This window comes from Hyla sarda, chromosome 9, assembly GCF_029499605.1.
Source record: "Hyla sarda isolate aHylSar1 chromosome 9, aHylSar1.hap1, whole genome shotgun sequence".
NCBI lineage: Eukaryota > Metazoa > Chordata > Amphibia > Anura > Hylidae > Hyla > Hyla sarda.
The window spans coordinates 69,338,128-69,352,871 of NC_079197.1; the positions used below are offsets into that span (position 1 = coordinate 69,338,128).

Consider the following 14,744-nt stretch of genomic DNA (forward strand, 5'->3'; position numbering starts at 1 on the left):
GGTGCCAGAACAGCAAAAAAAAAAACACATGGCATACTATTTTAAAAACTACACCCCTCAAGGAACACACCAAGGGGTACAGTGAGCCTTAAAACCTCACAGGTGTTTGACGACTTTTTGCTAAAGTCGGATGTGTAAATTTTTTCACTAAATTGCTGGTTTCCCCCCACATTTTATATTTTTACAAGGGGTAATAGGAGAAAATGACCCCCAAAATTTGTAACCCCATTTCTTCTGAGTATGGAAATACCCAATGTGTGGACATCAAGTGATCTGCTGGCGCACTACAATGCTCAGAAGAGAAGGAGCGCCATTGAGCTTTTGAAGACAGAATTTGGTTGGAATAGAAGTCGGGGGCCATGTGCGTTTAAAAAGCCCCCCCCCCCCCCGTGATGCCAGAACAGTAGACCCCCCCAAGTGACCCCATTTTGGAAACTACACCACCCACAGAATTTAATAAGGGGAGCAGTGAGTATTTACACCCCACTGGCATTTGACAGATCTTTGGAACAGTGGGCTGTGCAAATAAAAAATTAAATTTTTCATTTTCACGGACCACTGTTCCAAAAATCTGTCAGAACTTGTGGGGCGTAAATGCTCACTGTACCCCTTATTACATTACAGGAGGGGTGTAGTTTCCAAAATGGGTCCTATGTGGGGGGGTCCATTGTTCTGGCTCTATGGGGGCTTTGTAAACACACGTAGCCTTCAATTCCGGACAAATTTTATCTTCAAAATCCCAATGGTGCTCCTTCTCTTCTGAGCATTGTAGTTCGCCCGCCGAGCACTTTACAACCACATATGGGGTATTTTCTTACTCAGAAAAAATGGGGTTACAAATATTGGGGGCTTTTTTCCTGTTTCCCTGTGAAAATGAAAAATTTTGGGTAACACCAGCATTTTTGTGAATTTTTTTTTTTCATTTTTCCATCCAACTTTAATGAAAATTCGTCAAACACCTGTGGGGTGTGAAGGCTCACTATACCCCTTGTTACTTTCCGTGATGGGTTTAGTTTCCAAAATGGGGTCACATGTGGGTATTTATTTTTTTGCATTTATGTCAGAACCACTGTAAAATCAGCCACCCCTGTGCAAATCACTAATTAAGGCCTCAAATGTACATAGTGCGCTCTCACTTTTAAGCCTTGTTGTGCGCCCACAGAGCGTTTTACGCCCACATATGGGGTATTTCCATACTCAGGAGAAATTGCGTTACAATTTTTGGGGGGCTTTTTTCCTTTTAACACTTGTGAAAATAAAAAGTAAAGGACAACACCAGCATGTTAGTGTACAATGTTAAATTTTTTTACACTGACAGGCTGGTGTAACCCCCAACTTTTCCTTTTCATAAGGGGTAAAAGGAGAAAAAAAAATTGTAACGCAATTTCTCCCGATTACGGAGGTACCCCATATGTGGCCCTAAACTGTTTCCTTGAAATACGACAGGGCTATGAAGTGAGAGAGCCCCATACGCATTTGAGGACTAAATTAGGGATTGCATAGGGGTGGACATAGGGGCATTCTACGCCAGTGATTCCCAAACAGGGTGTCTCCAACTGTTGCTAAACTCCCAGCATGCCTGGACAGTGAGTGGCTGTCTGAAAATGCTGGGAGTTGTTGTTTTGCAACAGCTGGAGGCTCTGTTTTGGAAACACTGCCGTACAATTCATTTTTCATTTTTATTGGGGGGACAGTGTAAGGGGGTGTTTATGTAGTGTTTTACCCTTTATTATGTGTTAGTGTAGTGTAGTGTTTTTAGGGTACATTCACACGGTGCAGGTTTACAGTGAGCTTCCCGCTAGAAATTTGCGCTGCGTCGAAAAATTTGCCGCAGCTCATACTTGAAGCAGGAAACTTACTGTAAACCCGCCCGTGTGAATGTACCCTGTACGTTCACATGGGGAGGCAAACCTCCAGCTGTTTCAAAACTACAACTCCTAGCATGTACTGACAGACCGTACATGCTGGGAGTTGTAGTTTTGCAACAGCTGGAGGCACACTGGTTGGAAAACCTTCAGTTAGGTTCTGTTACCTAACTCAGTATTTTCCAACCAGTGTGCCTATAGCTGTTGCAAAACTACAACTCCAAGCATGTACTGATCGCCGAAGGGCATGCTGGGAGATCTAGTTATGCAACAGCTGGAGGGATCACAACTACAACTCCCAGCATGCCGAGACAGCTGTTTCGGCATGCTGGGATTTGCAGTTTTGCAACATCTGGAGGGCTACAGATAGAGACCACTGCACTGTGATCTCCAAACTGTGGACCTCCAGATGTTGCAAAACTACAAATTCCAGCATGCACAGACAGCAAACAGCTAAACTGTAGACCTCCAGCTGTTGCAAAACTGCATCTCCCACCATGCCCAGCAGCTGTCTGGGCATGCTGGGAGTTGTAGTTTTGCAACATCTGGAGGGCTACAGTCTCAGACTGTAGCCCTCTAGATGTTGCTAGGCAACTTACCGGCTTCCGTCGGATCCAGGGAGACATCCTCTTCTGCTGCACGACATGCCGCCCGTGCCGATCACCTCCGCCGATCCCGTCCCGCAACTTCCACCGACGGGTAAGTGGATCGTCGGCGTTCGGTGGGTGGGTGGGCAGAACGGGAAAAACGAAAGTAAACCCCCCCGCCCCTGATCTGCTATTGGTGGCCGCGTCTAGACCCGTATGACCCGGAATCGGCGCAAATCGCAAGTGTGAATTCACTTGCGATTTGCGCCGATCGCCGACATGGGGGGGTCTGATTATGCCCCTGGGCATTTGCACGGGACGGGGTGCCTGCTGATCGATATCAGCAGTCACCCCGGCCCGTTCCCCGCCCGGCGCGCAGGGGGACCGAATTTCCCACGGGCGTACAGGTACGCCCTGGGTCCTTAAGACCCAGGTACAGAAGGCGTATCCATATGCCCTAGGTCCTGTACGGGTTTAGGACTCAGCCCATTTGGACCTTATGGACTCAGACAATTTTATTTTTACGCTTTCGTTTTTTCCTCCTCCCCTTCAAAAAATCATAACTCTTTTATATTTTCATCCACAGACTAGTATGAGGGCTTGCTTTTTGCGCGACCAGTTGTACATTGTAATGCCATCACTCACTTTAACATAAAATGTATGGCGCAACCAAAAAAATACTATTTGTGTGGGGAAATTAAAAAGAAAACTGCAATTTTGCTAATTTTGGAAGGTTTTGTTTTCACGCCGTACAATTTATGGTAAAAATGACATGTGTTTTTTATTCTCTTTGTCAATAGGATTAAAATGATACCATGATTATACACTTTTCTATTACTGTTGCGCTTAAAAAAAATCGCTAACTTTTTAACCAAATTAGTACGTTTAAAATCCCCCTATTTTGAAGACCTATAACTTTTTCATTTTTCCGTATAAGCGGTGGTATGAGGGCTCATTTTTTGCGCCAAGATCTGTAATTTTTATTAATATCATATTTGCTTATACAAAACTTTTATTACATTTTTTATAAATTTTTTGGGGAATAAAATGTTGTAAAAAAGCAGCTATTTTGGACGTTTTTTACGGATATTTCCGCATGCGGCGATGCCAAATATGTATATAAAATATTTTTTTTTTACACTTTTTGGGTGTAAAATAGGGAAAATGGGACAATTTACGTTTTTATTGGGGGAGGGGTTTTTTCACATTTTTTTATTTATTTTTTTACTTTTATTTTTACACTCTTATAGTCCCCATAGGGGACTATTTATAGCAAACATTCGATTGCTAATCCTGTTCAGTGCTATGTATAGGACACAGCACTGATCAGGGTTATCGGTCATCTTCTGCTCTGGTCTGCGGGAAGGTCTGCGATCCACAGCCGGGACCTGCCGCGCATGATGCCGGTGTGAGGTGGTTTTTTGCGCCCCCGTAGCTCCTCCCCCAGCTCTCCGAAGATTTCCGAAGCTAGAGCTGGGGGAGGGCAGAGCAAGGGGAGGGAGGAGTTTCACGCCCCCTTCCTCATCTCCCCTCCCTGAGCTTGGCTGGACGCAGATCTCTACGCCACGCCCCCTCCCTGAGGACATAGATCGCCACGGCAGGTCCCCTCCCTCATCTCCCCTCCCTGAGCTCGGCTGGACGCAGATCTCTACGGCACGCCCCCTCCCTGAGGACATAGATCGCCACGGCAGGTCCCCTCCTTCATCTCCCCTCCCTGAGGACATAGATCGCCACGGCAGGTCCCCTCTCTGAGGACATAGATCGCCATGGCAAGTCCCCTCCCTCATCTCCCCTCCCTGAGGACATAAATCTCCATGGCAGGTCCCCGTGCAGTATGTCCCCCTTTAGCCCGTGCAGTATGTCCCCCTTTAGCCCGTGCAGTATGTCCCCCTTTAGCCCATGCAGTATGTCCCCCTTTACACATAGAGCTCATTGGGAGCACTGCTCTACGTCCTCAGCTCGGGGAGATGAGGGAGGGGACCTGCCGTGGAGATCCATGTCCTCAGAGAGGGAAGATGAGGGAGGGGACCTGTCATGGAGATTTACGTCCTCAGGGAGGAGAGATGAGGGAGGGGACCTGCCGTGGAGATTTACGTCCTCAGGGAGAGGAGAGGAGGGAGGGGACCTGCCGTGGCGATCTATGTCCTCAGGGAGGGGGCGTGCCGTAGAGATCAGCATCCAGCCGAGCTCAGGAAGGGGAGATGAGGGAGGGGGCGTGAACCTCCTCCCTCCCCTTGCTCTGCCCTCCCCCAGCTCTAGCTTCGGAAATCTTCGGAGAGCTGGGGGAGGAGCGGACGCATGGATCTACGGGGGCGCAAAAAACAACCTCACACCGGCATCGCTCCGATGCCCGCAGTTATGCTCAGGACGTAAATGTACGTCCTGGTGCGTTAAGTATCACATCACCAGGATGTACATTTACGTCCTGCGTCGTTAAGGGGTTAAACCTCTGTCTTGTTTTTCTTTTTGTTCAGACCAGAACTAACATCGGTCATTATTTCTCAAACTCACATTGTCTTACATGTCCTGAATTGTTTTAAAGTGTCATATATTCAGGATGGTTTTTGCGCTGGGTTTCATGCGCTGGGTACAGTTTGGTTTATAAATAAAAGAAAATTCACATTTCTGTAACATACTTTAACATGTGCTATAAAAAGTCAGTCATGACTGTTTTATTCAATAAATAGTAAATGTGACAGGGTTAGTAATGAAAACCCTACACAACTGATCTTTACAATTGAATAAGCTTGTATACATTGTTAATAGGGGGCATTCAGCTACAGACTAAAGTGTGTTTATGCTTCATTTGTAATACACTGATGGCTTTTTCAGATGGATACACAACAGATGACATTGAATTCTTCTGGCAAGGAGGAGAAGAGGCAGCTGTGACTGGGGTACCTGCTCTGGAATTGCCACAGTTTTCTATCATTGAAACCAGACTGGTTACTAAGAAAGTTGTATTTACAACAGGTAAGAAATGTAGATATATATCCTACGACATTGAGGCAAATGCTGTATTTACCAACTTGACTAGTTTTTTATATCATGTCTTTATTTCTATAGTGGAAATTATAGTGGTTCATTTTTTGTTTAATCAGTTGCAAGCAGTAGGAGTCCATAGACATAGAAATGTTCTGCTCATAGTGTACTCCTTGAAAACATCCTCTTAAAGGAAAACAGTCAGCCTGTTCATCCGCACTACACCCAATACACTAGTTATAGAGTGGGTGAACAGGAGTCCAACGAGGGGTCACTTAATTAAATCCTGAGATATGTCTCCCAGAAGACCCTCTGCTAAATTTAGTGAATCGTGTGCATGGGGCGGGGCTTTGCCCGCTCAATTTACATATTCATTGTCTGTGACTCCACATCCTCATGAAGTGAAGTCACAGACAATGGATATGTAAGTTGAGCTGCCAAAGCCCCATCCCCCTGCATGGGACCTACTGGACATACTTGTAAGTGCCCCCTCGTTGGACCCACACTATAACCCACTGTATTGGGTTCAGTGTGGGTGCACAGGCTGACAGTTTTCCTTTAAGATTTTGGACTATTTTGGCCTTCTGAATTCAGCCGTGTTTTCCATTTTTTATCCCTCTTTTATGAGGGCCTGTTTTATTAATAGCACCTTATTAGAGTAATTGTAATTTTAAACTTTTAACTTTTTGGAGTGTGGGACTGCAAAAAAATTGCAAATTATTGTGCTTAGTTTTTTGTTTTTGTTTTATTTTATTCTGTGCAGTTTAAGTGACTTGATATCCTGCACAATAAAATACCTATCTATTTTTTGTCTCCATATTCAAGAAATCTACTACCTTAATGTAACATATCTGTTTTCACCATGAATGTTTATAAAGGTTTTTTTTACATACAATTTTTGGGACTTTTTTTTTTAGCTTGTAATATGATAATGCTTTTGCAAAGTTTGAATAGAAACTGACAGCCTGTTTACCTGCACTAAACCAAGTATACTTTGTTATAGTGTGGGTGAACACCTCTTAAACAAGGGGTCACTTACATTAAAGGGGTACTCCCGTGCTCCAGCGTACTAAACATTTTGTTCAGAATGCTTGGAGCGGGAGGCTGTGATCGTGATGTCACATCACACCCCCTCCATTCAAGTCTGTTGGAGGGGGCGTGATGACCATAGACATGAATGGAGGGGTGTGATGTAACATCATGAGGGGCGTGGCCATGATGTCACAATCACGGCTGTTCGCTCCAAGCGTTCTGAACAAAATGTTCAGAATGCTGGGCCATGGGACTACCCCTTTAATAGGTATAGTCCTTTCAGAGTTATGTCCGTTTATTTTTTCCTTCCTATTGCGCTGTTGTGTGCAATGGAGGTGGGAAACCTGCTGAGCTCCTCTTCCTCCTCAATATTCACCGCACTGCCTGCCCCCGTAATGAATGTGTAAACTGGTTCACTAGCCTGCTGGAGGTGAGCCCCACTGCCTTCCAGGACATTGACGCCTGCACTCTGCTCAGAGAACAGAGTGCTCACCCCTTACCTGCAGGCTCTCACATCCTGGTGGCGTGACAGTGAATACATTTACATATTTATCAAAGGAGCAGGCCAATGCAGTGAATATTGAGGGGGCAGGAGAGCTCAGAGAGCCAGCTTCCCACCTACATTGTGCACAGCAACACAATAGGAAGAAATAAATTAAACGGACATAACTCTAAGAGTACTACACCTATTAATGTAATAGGCTGTCAGTTTCTCTTTAAAGGAGTAGTCTCATGTAAAAAAAAATCCTGTTCAGCTATATTTAGCTCTCCCATAGAGATATATGGAGGGGTAATGGTGGTCCCTGCTTTGGGCGGGTTCGTGATACGCCACTCCAGGGGAGAGCCGGGGCTCAGTACAGGAGATCACTGGAGGCCCCAGCACTCGGACCCCCCCCCCCCCCCCCAATCTTAAACTTATCCCCTTTCCTGTGGATAGGGGATACATTTTTTTTTTTTTGCATGAGACTACTGCTTTAAGAACTGAGTGGAGTTGTACAACCACTAAAACCTTATATATTAGGATTATATGCATGTTATACAAAAAAGGTGTTGGAACCACATTAAAACTGAAGAATTGAAAGGAGGTTCTATTACCCTGTTGGGCAACAGACCGAGCCTGGATACAAATCGAGATCCAGTTGGGGATGGAGAATTACAGCTTTTATATGGCATCCTGTAGCACATTTATCAATAGTTTGGCCTCTACACTGTTACGCCTAGCGCTCCGGGTCCCCGCTCCTCCCCGGAGCGCTCACGGCGTCTTTCTCCCTGCAGCGCCCCGGTCAGTCCCGCTGACCGGGAGCGCTGCACTGTTTTGGCCGTTGGGGATGCGATTCGCACAGCGGGACGCGCCCGCTCGCGAATCGCATCCCAGGTCACTTACCCGTCCCGGTCCCCTGCTGTCTTGTGCTGGCGCGCGCGGCTCCGCTCTCTAGGGCGCGCGCGCGCCAGCTCTCTGAGACTTAAAGGGCCAGTGCACCAATGATTGGTGCCTGGTCCAATTAGCTTAATTGGCTCCCACCTGCTCCCTGCCTTTATCTAGTCTCCTCCCTTGCACTCCCTTGCCGGATCTTGTTGCCTTGTGCCAGTGAAAGCGTTTAGTGTGTCCAAAGCCTGTGTCCTGAACTTCTGCTACCCATCCTGACTACGAACCTTGCCGCCTGCCCCCGACCTTCTGCTACGTCTGACCTTGCCTCTGCCTAGTCCTTCGGTCCCACGCCTTCTCAGCAGTCAGCGAGGTAGAGCCGTTGCTAGTGGATACGACCTGGTTGCTACTGCCGCAGCAAGACCATCCCGCTTTGCGGCGGGCTCTGGTGAAAACCAGTAGCCTCTTAGAACCGGTCCACTAGCACGGTCCCCGCCATTCCCTCGCTGACACAGAGGATCCACTACCAGCCAGCCGGAATCGTGACAGTAGATCCGGCCATGGATCCCGCTGAGGTGCCGCTGCCTAGTCTCGCTGATCTTCCCACGGTGGTCGCTCAGCAATCGCAGCAGATTGCCCAACAAGGACAGCAGCTGTCGCAGTTGACCGCCATGTTACAGCAAATTCTGCCTCTGCTACAGCAGCAACCATCTCCTCCGCCAGCTCCTGCACCTCCTCCGCAGCGAGTGGCCGCTCCTAACCTCCGCTTGTCCCTGCCGGACAAATTCGATGGGGACTCCAGACTCTGCCGTGGATTTTTGTCTCAGTGTTCCCTGCATATGGAGATGTTGTCAGACTTGTTTCCTACAGAACGGTCTAAGGTGGCGTTCGTAGTGAGCCTTCTTTCAGGAAAGGCCTTGTCTTGGGCCACACCGCTCTGGGACCGCAATGATCCTGCCACAGCCACAGTCCAGTCCTTCTTTGCTGAAGTCCGAAGTGTCTTTGAGGAACCTGCCCGAGCCTCTTCTGCTGAGACTGCCTTGCTGAACCTGGTCCAGGGTAATTCTTCCGTTGGCGAGTACGCCATACAATTCCGTACTTTTGCTTCTGAACTATCCTGGAATAATGAGGCTCTCTGCGCGACCTTTAAAAAAGGCCTATCCAGTCGCATCAAGGATGTGCTGGCCGCACGAGAGATTCCTGCCAACCTCCAAGAACTCATCCATTTGGCTACCCGCATTGACATGCGTTTTTCTGAACGACACCAAGAGCTCCGCCAGGAAAAAGACTTAGATCTCTGGGCACCTCTCCCACAGCATCCTTTGCAGTCTTCACCTGGGCCTCCCGCCGAGGAGGCCATGCAAGTGGATCGGTCTCGCCTGACCCAGGAAGAGAGGAATCGCCGTAGAGAAGAAAATCTCTGTCTGTACTGTGCCAGTACTGAACATTTCTTGCTGGATTGCCCTATCCGTCCTCCACGCCTGGGAAACGCACGCACGCACCCAGCTCACGTGGGTGTTGCATCTTTTGGTTCTAAGTCTTCTTCTCCACGTCTCACGGTGCCCGTGCGGATTTCTCCTACAACCAACTCCTCCCTCTCAGCCGTGGCCTGCTTGGACTCTGGTGCCTCCGGGAATTTTATGTCGGAGTCCTTTGTTAATAGATTCTGCATCCCGGTGACCCGTCTCGTCAAACCGCTCTACATTTCCGCGGTCAACGGAGCCAGATTGGACTGCACCGTGCGTTACCGCACAGAACCCCTCCTGATGTCTATCGGACCCCACCACGAAAGGATTGAGTTCTGCATTCTCCCCAACTGTACCTCTGAGGTCCTCCTCGGTCTGCCTTGGCTCCGGCTTCATTCCCCCACCATTGATTGGACCACCGGGGAGATCAGGAACTGGGACTCTGCCTGCCACAGGAAGTGCCTCTCCCCCCCTCCCAGTCCCATCAGGCAAGCCTCTGTGCCTCCCCATGGCCCCCGTCCTGGTGTCACACTGCCCCGTGCCAGGCCTCGCCCTCTGCCCTCCCTCCCCATTCCCACTCCTGCTGTACTGCCTGCCGTTGAGGAAACCCTCCTTTCTTTCCCGGTGTCCTCATCCCAGGGGAGGCAGTTACCGGACAAAGAGAAGGGGAGACCTAAGGGGGGGGGTACTGTTACGCCTAGCGCTCCGGGTCCCCGCTCCTCCCCGGAGCGCTCACGGCGTCTTTCTCCCTGCAGCGCCCCGGTCAGTCCCGCTGACCGGGAGCGCTGCACTGTTTTGGCCGTTGGGGATGCGATTCGCACAGCGGGACGCGCCCGCTCGCGAATCGCATCCCAGGTCACTTACCCGTCCCGGTCCCCTGCTGTCTTGTGCTGGCGCGCGCGGCTCCGCTCTCTAGGGCGCGCGCGCGCCAGCTCTCTGAGACTTAAAGGGCCAGTGCACCAATGATTGGTGCCTGGTCCAATTAGCTTAATTGGCTCCCACCTGCTCCCTGCCTTTATCTAGTCTCCTCCCTTGCACTCCCTTGCCGGATCTTGTTGCCTTGTGCCAGTGAAAGCGTTTAGTGTGTCCAAAGCCTGTGTCCTGAACTTCTGCTACCCATCCTGACTACGAACCTTGCCGCCTGCCCCCGACCTTCTGCTACGTCTGACCTTGCCTCTGCCTAGTCCTTCGGTCCCACGCCTTCTCAGCAGTCAGCGAGGTAGAGCCGTTGCTAGTGGATACGACCTGGTTGCTACTGCCGCAGCAAGACCATCCCGCTTTGCGGCGGGCTCTGGTGAAAACCAGTAGCCTCTTAGAACCGGTCCACTAGCACGGTCCCCGCCATTCCCTCGCTGACACAGAGGATCCACTACCAGCCAGCCGGAATCGTGACATACACTTAGCACTCAGAGGGTGCCGAAAGCACCCCAGCTGGTTCCATAAAACTTAATTGAGCAAGCCAAGGAAGTGTACCAATCTGAGGAAGACATTCCTGGAAAATATTAGAGGGTCCAGAAGAAATGCTATTCGGTAGTTTCTTAATAAAAATAACCTTCTAATACATCACCAAAATGGGTTAATGTGGAATTGGTCCTGTCAGACTATTCTGATGAGGAGGTCAGTTATAGATTAGACCAGGGTAAAGCTGTGGATGTTGTGTATCTTGACTTTTCTGAGGCCTTTGATGCTGTGCCACACAAAAAGTTAGTACATAAAATGAGGATTCTGGGACTAGGGAAGGATATATGTAAATGAATTAGCAATCGGTTCAGTGACAGGAAGAAGAGGGAACTTAGTCTGGTTGAGTGACAGTTGCATGTGGGGTACTGCAGGAGTCAGTACTGGGTCCATTTCTTTTTAATGTGTTTAATAATGACCTTGTAGAGTGATTACAAGGTAGAATTTCAACATTTGCAGATGATACTAAGCTCTGTAAGGTAATCGACAGGAAGAAGAATATCACTCTACAGGGGGATTTGCGGAACTATCAGCTTTGCAAAGGAATGACAAATTAAGTTTAATGTGAATAAATGCAAGGTTATGCACTTGGGCCATAAAAACAAAATGTAAAATTATGTCCTAAATAATAAAACACTAGGTAAAACTACTACTAAAAGGACTTTGGGGTATTGGTGGAAGGTATTTAAATAGAAAAAGAGACCCTAGCTTACACATTTACATATTTGATCATGGACAAAAAAATTGACCATAATTTACCAATAGTAGCAAGACATTGAAACGCAACCTCTTTAAGACTCATGACATGTATATTCGTCGTGGGCAGATGCACATTGCTTCACTATGATGAGTATACACGTCACTTGATCTGGTAGGTTCTGTCCAGTGTACCCATGAGATTGTGGCAGGAGCTAAGTCGTAAACTTCGATCCTGGCAGTTTAACCCTTACAGCTGCAGTTGGAAGCAACCGCAAGCTGTAAGGAGTTTGACAGAGCTCCCTCTGTATCTTCATCAGCACTCTGCAACGTGATCCTGGGGTGTTGGTGCTCACCATGGCAGCTGGGATCCTGACATAGGCCCCAGGTCTGCCTTCAGCTCCTGCCAGTATTAGGATGTGCCAGAGTGTAGCAATGATAGGCAGTATATTACTGCAATGCTTTGGAATACTAAGTATTCCAAAACATAAAAAACGAATCAATGGGAAAAGTTTAAATAAATGTGTGTATAAATAAATATACAAATAAAAATTAAATTAAATAGAAAATGAAAATAAATATACAATTAAAATACATGTACTAAATATCATTTTACAAATTCCCTGCTCATACTGCATTTTTTCAGTATGTTAGAAGTATCCGTCAGCATCATATCAAAAAAGTGATGTCGACGTATACTGTAGCAGTCTCATTCATTTCCGTTGCCCGAACAAAGTCATTTAGTGTCTCCATTAGGGCCACTTCCCACTAGTATACGCTAATTTACCGGTACATACACTATAGCATAGTCTGTTGTGCTACTTTGTCCCACTAAATTAGAGTATACTAGAGGGAAGCGGCCCTAACAGAGTCACTAGATGACTCAGTTCTGGCCACCAAAATGACTGAGACCACTACAGTATATGTTGGCATCCCTTTTTTGACATGTCACTGTCACGATTCGGCTTCCAGGTAGTGGATCCTCTGTGCCAGAGAGGGATTGGCGTGGACCGTGCTAGTGGACCGGTTCTAAGCCACTACTGGTTTTCACCAGAGCCCGCCGCAAAGCGGGATGGTCTTGCTGCGGCGGTAGTGACCAGGTCGTATCCACTAGCAACGGCTCACCTCTCTGGCTGCTGAAGATGGGCGCGGTACAAGGGAGTAGGCAGAAGCAAGGTCAGACGTAGCAGAAGGTCGGGGGCAGGCGGCAAGGTTCGTAGTCAGGATGGGTAGCAGAAGTTCAGGTACACAGGCTTTGGACACACTAAACGCTTTCACTGGCACAAGGCAACAAGATCCGGCAAGGGAGTGCAAGGGAGGAGACTAGATAAAGGCAGGGAGCAGGTGGGAGCCAATTAAGCTAATTGGGCCAGGCACCAATCATTGGTGCACTGGCCCTTTAAGTCTCAGAGAGCTGGCGCGCGCGCGCCCTAGAGAGCGGAGCCGCGCGCGCCAGCACATGACAGCAGGGGACCGGGACGGGTAAGTGACCTGGGATGCGACTCGCGAGCGGGTGCGTCCCGCTGTGCGAATCGCATCCCCAACGGCCAAAACAGTGCAGCGCTCCCGGTCAGCGGGACTGACCGGGGCGCTGCAGGGAGAAAGACGCCGTGAGCGCTCCGGGGAGGAGCGGGGACCCGGAGCGCTAGGCGTAACAGTACCCCCCCCCTTAGGTCTCCCCTTTTCTTTGACCGGCAACTGCCTCCCCTGGGATGAGGACCCCGGGAAAGAATGGAGGGTTTCCTCAACGGCAGGCAGTACAGCAGGAGTGGGAATGGGGAGGGAGGGCAGAGGGCGAAGCCGGGCACGGGGCAGTGTGACACCAGGACGGGGGCCATGAGGAGGCACAGAGGTTTGCCTGACGGGACTGGGAGGGGGGGAGAGGCACTTCCTATGGCAGGCAGAGTCCCAGTTCTTTATCTCCCCGGTGGTCCAATCAAGGGTGGGGGAATGAAGCCGGAGCCATGGCAGACCGAGGAGGACCTCAGAGGTACAACTGGGGAGAATGAAGAACTGAATCCTTTCGTGGTGGGGTCCGATAGACATCAGGAGGGGTTCTGTGCGGTAACGCACGGTGCAGTCCAATCTGGCTCCGTTGACCGCGGAAATGTAGAGCGGTTTGGCGAGACGGGTCACCGGGATGCAGAATTTATTGACAAAGGACTCCAAAATAAAATTCCCGGAGGCACCAGAGTCCAAGCAGGCCAAGGCTGAGAGGGAGGAGTTGGCTGTAGGAGAAATCCGCACGGGCACCGTGAGACGTGGAGAAGAAGATTTAGAACCAAGAGATGCCACACCCACGTGAGCTGGGTGCGTGCGTGCGTTTCCCAGGCGTGGAGGACGGATAGGGCAATCCACCAAGAAATGCTCGGTACTGGCACAGTACAGACAGAGATTTTCTTCTCTACGGCGATTCCTCTCTTCCTGGGTCAGGCGAGACCGATCCACTTGCATGGCCTCCTCGGCGGGAGGCCCAGGCATAGACTGCAAAGGATGCTGTGGGAGAGGTGCCCAGAGATCTAAGTCTTTTTCCTGGCGGAGCTCTTGGTGTCGCTCAGAAAAACGCATGTCAATGCGGGTAGCCAAATGGATGAGTTCTTGGAGGTTGGCAGGAATCTCTCGTGCGGCCAGCACATCCTTGATGCGACTGGATAGGCCTTTTTTAAAGGTCGCGCAGAGAGCCTCATTATTCCAGGATAGTTCAGATGCAAAAGTACGGAATTGTATGGCGTACTCGCCAACGGAAGAATTACCCTGGACCAGGTTCAGCAGGGCAGTCTCAGCAGAAGAGGCTCGGGCAGGTTCCTCAAAGACACTTCGGACTTCAGCAAAAAAGGACTGGACTGTGGCTGTGGCAGGATCATTGCGGTCCCAGAGCGGTGTGGCCCAAGACAAGGCCTTTCCTGAAAGAAGGCTTACTACGAACGCCACCTTAGACCGTTCTGTAGGAAACAAGTCTGACAACATCTCCATATGCAGGGAACACTGAGACAAAAATCCACGGCAGAGTCTGGAGTCCCCATCAAATTTGTCCGGCAGGGACAAGCGGAGGTTAGGAGCGGCCACTCGCTGCGGAGGAGGTGCAGGAGCTGGCGGAGGAGATGGTTGCTGCTGTAGCAGGGGCAGAATTTGCTGTAACATGGCGGTCAACTGCGACAGCTGCTGTCCTTGTTGGGCAATCTGCTGCGATTGCTGAGCGACCACCGTGGGAAGATCAGCGAGACTTGGCAGCGGCACCTCAGCGGGATCCATGGCCGGATCTACTGTCACGATTCGGCTTCCAGGTAGTGGA

General features: G+C 49.4%; 1 protein-coding gene across 1 annotated transcript in view; it reads left to right on the forward strand.

Annotated features, from left to right (window-relative positions):
- LOC130291597 (gamma-aminobutyric acid receptor subunit beta-4-like) overlaps positions 1-14,744 on the forward strand; it is a 520,736-nt gene that overhangs the window by 469,109 nt on the left and 36,883 nt on the right. The window contains exon 6 of the mRNA XM_056540553.1: positions 5,285-5,425. Coding sequence (XP_056396528.1) covers positions 5,285-5,425 — 141 coding nt within the window. The remainder of the gene's footprint in view (positions 1-5,284; positions 5,426-14,744) is intronic.